At 36.0% G+C, this 12,207-nt stretch overlaps 1 protein-coding gene across 1 annotated transcript; it reads left to right on the top strand.

Annotated features, from left to right (window-relative positions):
• The first annotated feature begins 2,230 nt into the window (after nucleotides 1–2,230).
• Nucleotides 2,231–11,950, top strand: LOC147859244 (Ubiquitin-like superfamily protein). The gene is made up of 9 exons (XM_087325630.1): nucleotides 2,231–2,358; nucleotides 3,906–4,014; nucleotides 4,178–4,230; nucleotides 5,951–6,032; nucleotides 6,231–6,296; nucleotides 6,410–6,468; nucleotides 8,376–8,973; nucleotides 11,122–11,373; nucleotides 11,487–11,950. Exons 1-9 carry the CDS (start codon nucleotides 2,311–2,313, stop codon nucleotides 11,726–11,728), a joined length of 1,509 nt encoding a protein of 502 aa, XP_087181756.1. The 5' UTR covers nucleotides 2,231–2,310; the 3' UTR covers nucleotides 11,729–11,950.
• Nucleotides 11,951–12,207: the final 257 nt, after the last annotated feature.

The raw sequence follows: 12,207 nt of genomic DNA, 5'->3' as shown, positions 1-12,207 counted from the left end.
GTTGTCCTAGATGAGTCAATTGGAGTGATTTGGTTACTTGAAGAACCTTCACCATTTGCCACATTTTTGTGCATTGGGTATTTTCATGGAGAGGTGCTGAACTCATGAGATTCTTAGACAAATATGTGCAAAGATTGGGCATCATGGAAAAAGATATTTGGGAGATGTTTCATCTTTGTTGTATAGCTTTATTTATTAAAACAAAACTACACCATAGTTTTCATTACCAATCTAATAAGCGTATACAAAGCATATAATGATACAAGCTAGTGGAGGGTACTATAAGGAGAAAAGGTATATCCCCCATTATGTCATAATTGAAACCAAACTCCACCTATGGAGGAAACAACCATCGAGGGGGTACATCTTGCCAAACCATTTTGTCATTTCTCTCCACAAAGACGAACAAATCCTTCCACTTGCCTTTAAAGGATTGTTGTTTTAGAAAATGGTATCTTCATTACTAGTGAAGGAGTCATATTGACCTTTTAAAATTGAAATAAGCATCGACCAAATTTCCTTCACACAATTGCTTTATTTGTTGAAACACATTTTTGCATCGATCTATCCAAATATTCCACAGAACCATCAATAATATCGTAGCTTGTACTGTGGCATCCATGTTCAACCGATTTGAGCTTGAATATGGTATGCCCTTAACTTGCCTTCCTCTGGTTTGAAGGGTAAATAGTATCTTTAATCTTTCATAATTATGATTATCCACATTTACATCCATCCAAAAGACATTTCCCCATGTAATCACATTAGGTCCATACGCAACATCAATGAGGCGCAACATACGTTTCCAAACAGAGCATGTACTCATATAGTTCAATAAGGCACGTTGCATTGATTCCAAATGAAACCCACAAAAAGAGCAAGTTTTGATTCCCTCTTCCCTATGCATCCATTCCAAGACTAGAAGTGCATTGTGGACACATAACCATCTAAATATAGTGATTTTGCGAGGAATATGCAGAGCCCACAACCATGTCCAGAATGCCAATATTGAATGCATAGGAATACTATTACTTAACTATACCTTAGCTGCAACTGGCATAACTAGATTCCTCCTTCGTTGGAATTCCCTACCTAATTTTACAGAGTAGTCAAAGAAAGAAACCATCTTACCATTAGCATCTCTCCACCACCATTATGTACAACTAATTTTAATGGGATGATGGTAGAATTTAATTGACATAAACCCATATACACTAGGACATGTGGTTATTTGGGAGCATTGGGCATTGCTCTATATAATGGAGATTAGCCACCCCCTTCAATAGAGCCCTTGTGATGTTGTAGAGATTACATTGGTGATGTTAAGCTCTCTCTTCTTCATATATGTTATTCAACTGCTGAAGTATAACATAAGGTGATGTTTAGTGCTATGGGACATTGATGATACTTTATGTTTATTTGTTGTATAGCTAATTTTAATGGTTTGATGGTAGGATAATTTAATTGATATAAACCCATGTAGAACCAGGACATGTGGTTATCTGGGAGCATTAGACATTGGTCTATATAAAGGGGACTAGCCACCCCCTTCAATAGAACCTCTTGAGATGTTGTCGAGATTCTATTGGTGAGGCTAAGCTTTCTTCTTCATATTTGTTAATTCAACTACCAAAGTATAACATAAAGGGGAGGGGGGTGGTTGGTACGTATGTGCCAGACTTTGTTTGGGGTTTATTGGCCTTAAAAATCAAACTAGACTAAACATTTTATAAATAACAAAAAGCAAGAACTACCAAGCCATTTAGACCCCAATCAATTAAATAAAATTGTTTAAGAAGAAGGCAAAACTAAACGATTTAGACGAAACCGTTTAAAGAAAAGTTGAAACCAATGTGAACCATTCATCCACAAATCTAAATCAAACAATTTAAGTCAAATAAATTAAACAACGAAATAGAAAATAAAACATTAAATAAAAAATAGATTAATTAAAACAATTAACCATAATTTGCGACATATATTGCTGGTTCTCACATTGCCTTTGGACACAACGTGGACGGAAATGCATGAACTTTAGGTTTAGGCATAGCAAATTGCCACAATGATTCCAAATCCAATACGTATTTGTAAGGGGATTATTGCTTGGAATAATGGTGAAGGGAAAGACGTCAAAACGGTATTCGGGCGCTATAATGGCATAGATGGTGTTCGGTAATTCGCAGAATACCCCTGCATTTTTATAAATTACAGGAATACCCCTAAACTCTCTCTCTCTCTCTCCCTTTCTCTCTCTCTCTCTCTCTGGACTGAGTTGAAAATCAGTACGCAAGCAAGAAAGAAGAGGAAAAAATGGCAGAAGGAGACGGTCTTCTGTCGAGCTCCATACCCAACAACACGGTTAGTTTCTCTCTCTCTCTCTCTCTCTCTGTATGTGTTCTCTTTTTCTTTCTCTCTGTGCTCTCTTTTTCTTTCTCTTTGTTTATATATGCGCGTGTACATTTACATACACATATTTTCATGCCTGTTTTTTGCTTTTCGTATTCGGAATATGTCCATGTTCCTTTTTATTGTCGACCGTGAGAAATAGTATGAAATGACCGTGAATAAAAATTTGCCTTTTCTAGATGTATTGATTGTAAATAGAATTGAACATCTCTAGATGCATCTATCGGAAATAGAATTGAACCTTTCAAGATGGGTTGATAGCTTGGAAAATTATATGATGGTGATGATCCATGGTCCAAACTCATGTAGCGGGATTGATTTTTATTTCTACCAATCCTTACCAGAGGGATTGGTACGGTCGATATGTTGGAAGGTTGTGTTACGATGATTCCATGGGTTCAAAATAATCGTGAAACTACTTTGAAATTTGTCCATGTTAGGCTGATTGTGGATGTGAAAAAACTCATGGATTAATTGTTATTGCATTGATCCTTTCTTGAGGGAGTAACCTGGTTAATAACTTGGAACTTCGTTTAAGGAAGTCTCTATTGATGCAAAAAGCTTATGGATTGATTGATATCCGAATCAACCCTTTCTAAAAAGATTGATCTGGTTTATAACTCTGCTCCTTGTAAGGTTTGAAATAGCTGTTCATTATGCGTGCTGTTGCTGTGAAAAGATTAATGATCGATTCTTATTAAAAATCTTCTGGTAAATAATTTTGGAGAATTGTATAAAGATGATCCATAATTCAAAATCATGCAAATTTGCTTCATCCATGTTTTGAAAGGACTTAATTGATGTTGAATTGTTGATGCAAATAGCTTATGGATTAATAATTATTTGAATCAGTTCTTCTTAAGAGGGATTGATCTCATTGATGGCTTGGAAATTTGTACAAGGAAGATCCATGGTTCACAATCATATGCGTTTTGTTTCAACTGCATTTATGTACTGAAACACCTCCTAATTATATTGACGTGTCATGCCAAAAATCTTAACAGATTGATTTGAAAACAAGACGGGCCATTTTAATATATACATGAGACATGGTGTTCGTAGTGAATCCATTATCAATTGTTTCATGTCTCCTTTATCATAGGTAAATGAGATCATCTGGTATTAAACCCAATAGTGATCTACCAAGAAGGCTGATTATACTTTTTGGAAACAAAAAGTAAATAAGAAAACTTAACCTTCTTATATTGAATTATAGCCAACGCTTAGCCTGCCAATGGCATGCTTGATATTGTAGATGTTATGTTCTTCCTATGTCCTATACTCTACTTTACCGAACCTCCACCGTCAACCTCATCCTTCATTGTAACACGTCCTTTTAATAACAGACACTGCCTTCGTTTGTGACCTGCTTAATATTTCTTGAGTCATGAATTTTCTAATGCATATGTCTAAGCTTGTATTTTGCTGCAAAATTTGATTAAGCAAATTGTGTATTGCATGTTTTTCACTGATGAACTTTGAATACGTTTATGAACCAGGTTGGAAATGCCTCATCGTATGGTACTTCGGTATTCTTTAATGGTCAAATTTCAGAGGCAATATCAGCTACAAAATCTGAGCAAAAGATTCTGATTGTGTATATTGCAGGTACTTTGATGCATTTAGGTTGCAAACGTTTTGATACTTTAATCTTAAAAGCATTTTCTTGGGTGCAAGCTTTTTGTCTGTTATTTCTTATTAATGCATATTAAGGTTTCTGTACATGTGTTTCGTCATGGTACATAATGAGTCAAGCTATTTAAACTGGCAGGGGACAATGAAGATTCAAGAAGGCTTGATCAAATCACATGGGAAGATTCAAAGGTGATTCTGATTCAGTCTACTTCTACTGTTTATTTGTAGGAACTTGAAGTATAAAGTCGTCTCATTTTTTTGTTTCCTTATGGCCCTGAAAAGAAACTCTTGCAACATTTCTTTTCAAAGTTTCTTCATTTCATGAATGCCGGATATCTATGCTTACAGCAAATAACTGATGTTAGAAAGGTTAAGTCTATTGTAGCCTCCATGATCTGCATTATATACTAGGCTCGAGGAGATTAAGACTCAGCATGTTAGGACCCAGAAAAGGGAAACTTTCGAGAAAAGTCAAAAGAGATTATAAAATTCTGTAAATCTTCACATAATGAAACGTAAAACATTTAGGAGTCTCATATCTATGGATGCAAGAGGAGTGGTCAGACTGGCTTTATCTCTTGCCAGAAAAGGAAGTCTTATGATGTTTTTGTTCTAAGTTTCTTCATTTTGTGAATGCCATCTATGCTAAAAGCTCACAACTGTTAGCAAGGTTAAGGTTCTTGTAGCCTCCTTGATCTGCATTACGCCAGGCTTGAGGAGTTAATGAATTAGCATGTTAGAACCTAAACAAGTGAAACCTTCTAGAAAAGTCAAAAGAGATTATAATATTCTTAAGTCTTCATATAATGATACCGAGAACATTTAATCATACTACTCTAGGAATTGTCATATCCATAGAAGAACAGAAATTGATATGGGCAGATGTGTATGCAAATCCATAGATGATTAGATCAGCCAATCGCGCCATTAGGGTGTAGAAAAAGGAGCAATACTATGCTTACCATTATGCTTCCTTTATTGAAACAAGAGGGAGATACCATTGCCTCCTCAAACAAGGCTTTGGCTCACAACCCTAAGGTAATGGAATATGAAGGCCAATGATGTTGGGACTGTTCTTGTTAGAATTCAAGAGATATAGAAAGAACTTGAAGGACAAAAATACAACTACAACTACTTATCAATGAAGAACCATCACAAATTTCATTAGCTCTATTCCTGGTTCTCATGCTGAAAGTCAACGAGGACTACACAAGTAGGATCTCAACCACAACTCTTAAAAGGTTTACATAGATCTTGCAATAACAATTTTTTGTGCTCGTAAGCCATGCCTATCTAGACCATGACCCCCTTACCCATGTCATTGATAGATAAAGGCCATTATCACCCAAGACCAAAGGTGCTTCCCTTGCCTCAGAGACCTCTCCCTCTTGGATCAGCCCATGTTGGAGAGCTTTTGAAAGCAAAAGTTTCAGTCCGTCCAAGTTCATATTGTTAGTGCTTAGCTAACGAGGTTATTTCGTAGCTTAGGCAATTCTACTAATTTACTTACATATGTACAAATGTACTTATAATTTGCTAATTTTTTAATGTTTGCTGTATATATGTGCAAGAATCCACATGTTGAGTCTTTGTGTATTATCTGCATAAAGGTAAGTTATATGGTGAAAATAGTATACTCATATGTATCATGAGGTACTTATAGTGATTTTCCATTAAGTTTTCATTTCTATTGAGCATGAAAGTTTTCTCTTAACATGAAATATCAAATTTAAAGATCCATTTGCATGGCTGCTGAACGTAAATCATTTCTTGAATTTATTTCCCTACTTGATCTTACTATGCTTTGTTTTCCTAGTTTTCTATGTTGTATATTATGCATAGGGTATAACTATTCATAGTTCAGTACAATGAAACAGGTTTTAATAACATCATGTTCTGATTTATACAGGTTCACGAGACCATATCATGTCGATTTGTGGCATTACGTCTTCATCATGGAAGTAGTGATGCTGCTCATTTTGCAGCAATCTGTATCCAATCTATTTGTGTGGTGATAGTAGTCCATTCTCATCCAGTTAGCATAGAAAAATTGTACATGTCATTGCCATCTTATTTGTGTCTGATAATGATCTTAGACTTGTCAAATTGGGATAGAAAAATTGTGCATGTTTTGGCTTTTTTATTCAAGACTTTTGTGTGAATTTGTTCCAACTTAACTGTTTAAACAGTTCCATACCAACAAATCCCTTCAATAGCTATCCTTAATCACAATGGAATGATGCTAAAAGCACATGGTGGGTTCATATATTTGGAAAATTGCTGTAATGTTTCACATATTTGCTACATGAGTATAATCTTAAAAATAGCATTCTTATCGGTATCTTTAAGAAAATGATTATTTTGATAGGAGGATATATTTCTCCATCAGAATTCCTTCAAACCCTTGAACAATTGGTCGCTGTGCAGGTACAGTAAGATCAAAGAGTAAAAGATATTTTCAATGCTCATTATGTAGGTATAATTTATTAGAGTTTATGAAGATATAAGACTACCTTTTCTTTCACTAGATTGGCTAGTTGATAATGCGTAGTTTCCACAGATTCAATTTTCCTTTCTTGAAAATTCAAGGTACTAAGAAGGTGAAAAATAAGTGTTGTTAGGATTGAACTCTGTAAACCATTTCCCTAAATCTAATAAAAATTTAAGTACATACTCATGTAAAAAGCCAGAACACTTAACCTAAATGTCAATCCTAGGTCCACAACTGCCTAGATATTTGAGGTGTAGACTAACAAAGATTACTTATTATTCCTAGTTATTTGGAGAGGGGAGAGACAGTAAAGAGAGCATAGCACAAGGGTGCAAATTACCAATTCATTTGATGGCTCATAAAGAACATACAATGTGGGATTCTAGGGTTCATACTAGATACTATAGTGGGCAGGCCATTGATTTCTACACTATAATTTCCCACTAAAGGAAAAGATGCCTGAAAGAGTAACAACACAAAAGTCCATAAGGATATCAGGTGATCCTCAGCCCACGTTCACGAGTTGTTGAGGCATATGAAAGTCTCCAATGATGAGAATCTTCATGAGAAGGTCTGCAGGGTTATCATCCATGTGAATCATTACAAGATCCATGTGCTTGTCATCTGTCACACTGTAGGCTATGATAATGCACCTTCATGTGCGTGGACATCTGTCATGCTCTGTAGGAAATGATAATGCATCTTTATGTGCTTGTTCTTTGCACAAATGCCCAAATCACCCTCTAGATGAGGAAGCTGTTAGAAATATTGAGAATCGATTAGGTAGACATATAGAGTTACAATCACAGAGATGGATATATGAAAACAAACTTTCTATTACTTACGAGAGTAGCTCACAATAGTAGTTCACCCATGTGCTCACACCTTAGAGCTTAGCTGGGATCTGAACCAGCTCACTACAAAATTAGTGGGAACTGATGATGGTCACAGACAATGTGTAAGAGAATGGATTATATTCTCTGTCTGTTTGGTCTGAGTGTAACATTAAATGTGAAGTCAGTTGATAGTAGTGGAGATATTCTTTTTTTGTCAAGTGACTTGTCATTTAATATGACCCAGCTCCCTAGATACAAGCTAGTGCTAGATAGTACTTATCTTAATGTCAATGGCACATACTTCAAGACTAAGTACATCATAACTTGCCCACAAAATATTCTTCTAGTTGACTTGATTAGTCAATCCTATTAGCCTACTTCTCTTTCCTAAATACATTGTGTCCTACTCATCTACGGTTTCCTAGATTGACACTTTATTGACCCATATGGTCGGGTTGCACAATAGCTACTCCTCATTTGGGGCGCTATCACAAAATGTGCACTCTAAGAGTACATATGGGGATAAATTGACAACTTGGGGTTGATCATTTATTATATCTAACAGAAGCCATGTCCCTTCTTCACATGCCTTGGTTGCAGGATGTACTCTGCCTTTGCTGTGGTAAGGGCCACATGTTTATGTGCACCAAGACATACATGAATTGCATCATCAGCTAATGTAAACATATGGTCAGATCAACATTGTACTGATCACGGTCCCTGCAGAATCAGAATCTGTGTTGCCTAAAACACAATCCTCGTAATTTTCCAAAACAGATGTTTGAGTCCTTCATTCCTTTGAGGTACCTCAGGATGCTCTCAAAAGTGTCCCAATGTTGACAACCCAGAATAGCTATAATCCAGAACCTCAGGAAATAGAGGCAAGAGGTTAGTTTCAAATACATTTCTAGGGAAATAGAAGTAGCTAACAACCAAATGGTAATATTGTACTTTTAAGCTAATATGAGATAGGGGAAATATTCTTACATTGCAGAATTTGTTTGCAGAGTTCAATGCATGCATCCCAAACTTCTAAATCTGCAATCAGTCTTCCTTCTAATAATCCTAGTATATCAGAAGATACGAAAATTGTTGCAGAAAGTGTTACATCATGGAGTTCATCATCCACAAACAGTCTTCCTTCATCATCAAGGGACATCCCCGAAAATCCCACCGTATTAGAAGATTCAGAAAATTTACCTAAAAATAATTTGTTACAATCTCTTTCTTCATCACCATGCCATGAATCACAGAATCCCTCAGTATCAGAAGATTCCAAAACCTTCATACAAAACCATTCTATTACATTAGCTGGTTTAGAGGGAAGCCCAATACAAAACCCAGCAGTGAAAGCCAATGAACAGGTATCATTGAATCCAGGGAAAATACTTCTCAGCCAGGATGAACTGCATTCAGAGAAAAAGCAAAATTTGGATTCACTTCATCTTCAAGTGCGATTGACAAATGGTGATAGCATTCGGAAAAATTTCAAGTTTGAAGATCATTTGATAACAGTCAAAGAATTTGTTGATTGCAATCGGACTGATGGAGATGCGAGCTATTCTCTTGCTGTTCTTTATCCAAGGAAGCTTTTTAAGCAAGAAGGTACACTTTCTATTTTCTGATTTAATATCTTCTTGTTATGCTATTAAATATCATTTGGGAAAACTAAAATGTAGTCTTGTGGTCATTTATGAATATGAATAGCCAAATCTCTCCTAATTGCATACATAACTGATTTGATTTATAATCTATGAGTTTCTTAATGCTTCCATAATGTATTGAAAGAAAGACATATTAATCTCTCTTATGCTCATGGATTGACTCTAAATCTTATGCCTTAAACCATTTAGTTGATTAATCGCTCTTATTACAGTGTCAATCAGTTGTTACCAACACATTGAAAATGGATGGACTTTTCATATACCTCTCATCGTTTTCTCTAATTTCTCTCTTATTCATTTTGCCTTTGCCTTTCCTATATACCTGTTGCAATCCTATAGTGCAGCTATTCTCTGAAGTCTAGAGCACCATGAAATCCAAATCTACCAATGTATTAATGTAGCCACTAGTGGATTTATGGGTATCCACATCACCAGCCATGCCTGAGTCACAGAATCCATTCAATGTCTTTGTCCCTTTCAAATTCCTCAATATTGACTTGACAGCATCCCAATATGCTTTACCAGGATTAGCCATAAACTGGCAACATGAACTATATCTGATCTAGTAGCAACTATGGCATGCATGAGTGATCGACAAGCTGATGCATACGAACATCTTTGATATAGTTGGCTGCACCATCAGTTTTTGGGCAATCAGCCCCGGTAAAGCTTAACATGTGGCTGTTGTGGCACACTAAGTGCCTTTGCATCAGCCATATTAACCTGTCCAGTACTTTTGCAATGCCATTTTCTTGCAACAAACAGATCACTGATGCCTATCTCTTTGAGTCCTCATGCCCAAAATCTGCTCAGGATTGCAAGGGATTCTTGCAGAAAATGCAGCATTCAGGTGCTGTCTCAGAGCCTTTAATGTGCTCTTTTCCTTTCCAGTAAGCAACATATCAATATATGGCAAAAAATGATGATGGGGCTATTATCAGAGTTCTTTTAGTGTACAAACAAGGATGTGAATGGCTCTGTTTAAAACCTTGTAAAAGCGTCAATGAGTCAAACTTCTTTATACCACTGTCTAAGAGCTTGTTTCAGTCCATAAATAAGGAATTTTATTCATTTTGCATACCAGAATTTTCTTATGGGGATAGCCAAACATTCTAGCTTGTTCATATATCTCTATCCATTCAAATCACCTTGCAAGATTGTTCTTTTAACATCCATCTGATAAAGCCCAAATCCAGAGCAGCTGTGAGAGCGAAGAGGGCACAAAGAGTAAAAAGAACACCTCATGGAAATCAATGCCCGTTTTTTGTGCATAACCCTTGGCTTCTAAACTGGCTTACGCGCTCAGGTTTACCATCAACAGTTTTGATTTTACTTACCCACTTGTTAAGAATGGATATCCTACCACTGTAGCTACGAAGGTCTAACTTTGGGATATCCAGTTCTTCTTTTGAGCTTTCAAGATGTCTTGGGTTCTATTGAGTAGAAGTAGGTGATTCATTGTAATGTCTGCAGGTGGAGTGGACCTCCACCAAGAAGTTGTCTTATGTAGCTCTGTCCATGTTCATAATTAGTAAGTTGTCTTTCACTTCATTTCATAATGGAGAATCGGCTGTGATCACCATATTGAAATGATGACAGTCCAATTATGACTATATGCTCAACACCAAACTGAAAGTACAGCAGTCTTATATCTATGTGCTAGAGTCTTGGGTCTAGATTCTCAATAGGATAGCTATTTATTATTTGTAATATGATTTTGGTTTCTTCAAGGTATTTCTGTCTGATGGATCATGATGAATTTTAACGTGTGCTTTCATTTTGTTGTACATAGGATAGCTATTAAATTCTTATTAGAATAAACACCGGCCTATTTTCCATATTCTTTTTATCATTGGAGCTTGAAAAATACTTTGGGTCAGTAATTCTACTTTTCTGTTACAACCTGATAATCATATTGTAGCTGTTTTTCTCAAGCTTGTCCTTGTGACTTGAAAAGAAATTGGCCAGTATTCTATTGTTCTTTTATACCATATAGGGATAGATTTAATTATTATTTGCCCTTCTGCTTTGTTTCATGAAAGAATGTTTTCTTGGAAACAACTTTCTCATATTTGTTATGCCTTTTTAGATATGGAAAAGACACTCAAGGAACTGAATGTAGAAGATCGTGCAACGATGGTGCTTGTTGCAAACGCAGCTCCAATCTCTCAAGATACATCATCATCTGCTGTGAATCATACAAGTACTAATGTAATTAACGACACTAGCAATAGTGGGTGGATATGGAAACAACTGTCTTATTTGAATCCCTTGTCGTATTTCAAAGGAAGTAACTCAGAAACAGACAATGATGGATCAGGAGGTTCAAGCTGGCAGTATGGTAGCCTTTTTAACTTAGACAAAAAATAAACTCAAATTGTTCATTCATTTAGCTTATATTTAAGATTTTCAATTCCTTTCATAAATTCTGTGGTTTGATATTACTCTATGCAGACCCAGATCCAGCTTTTGCACAGGGACTCAGGGCATCAAATATGGAGAGTGGAGGATTGAACATGAGAATGAACGATGGAGATAACAATAATGGCAGAAACAACCAAAATCACAGAACTTGGGGAGGTAATATCCACACACTTAAACGCGATGATGATGATGAAAACAGATTCAAACGAGGCAATGCCTTTTGGAATGGGAATTCTACCGAGTATGGAGGGGATGACTCAAAAAAATCCTAGTGTGAAATATAATGTGGTAGGTCCAAATCCCATTGTTAAAACTTACATGCTGCATCCCATAATCACAAATTATTGTGTTGGCTGATTATAGTGCTTTTGACTGATTGACTAATATATGTTTATAATGCTCGAAAACCTGTTCTGGCAAAGTTGGAAAATTTTCCTATTGTATTTATCTATTTATTAATGACACCAAAATGAGATGAATATCTATATTGATAATAGAGGGAGGAATGTTCAATCATGGTACATGAGTGCTTGGTAGAAACTTTGTTCCATTAGTTTTTATATTTCAGAAGTTTCAGCCTAGTGCTTGCACAACCACCCAATACAAAACATATTGTCTGGAAATATATAGAAAATGGTCTTGATTACACACCTCATGTGGTTGCAAAGTAAAAATTAGAAGGTTTGCTTTGTGAAGACTTTGATATGATTATGAAATACCATGTGTGCTTGCTTGTGCAGTCTGGATGGTA

This window comes from Azolla caroliniana, unplaced genomic scaffold, assembly GCF_043228905.1.
Source record: "Azolla caroliniana isolate FFs.n. ecotype wild unplaced genomic scaffold, voAzoCaro1.0.p SCAF_10, whole genome shotgun sequence".
In the NCBI taxonomy this organism is placed as follows: domain Eukaryota; kingdom Viridiplantae; phylum Streptophyta; class Polypodiopsida; order Salviniales; family Salviniaceae; genus Azolla; species Azolla caroliniana.
This window is presented reverse-complemented; position numbering and strand designations above follow the sequence as displayed.

What these genes read in the sequence shown, in the direction of transcription:
- LOC147859244 (XM_087325630.1), top strand. Translation starts at nt 2,311, where the DNA reads ATGGCAGAAGGAGACGGTCTTCTGTCGAGCTCCATACCCAACAACACG. An exon ending in TGCTCATTTTGCAGCAATCT is followed by an intron (nt 6,033 to 6,230) that starts GTATCCAATCTA and finishes CTGTTTAAACAG; the next exon opens with TTCCATACCAACAAATCCCT. An exon ending in AACAATTGGTCGCTGTGCAG is followed by an intron (nt 6,469 to 8,375) that starts GTACAGTAAGAT and finishes ATTTGTTTGCAG; the next exon opens with AGTTCAATGCATGCATCCCA.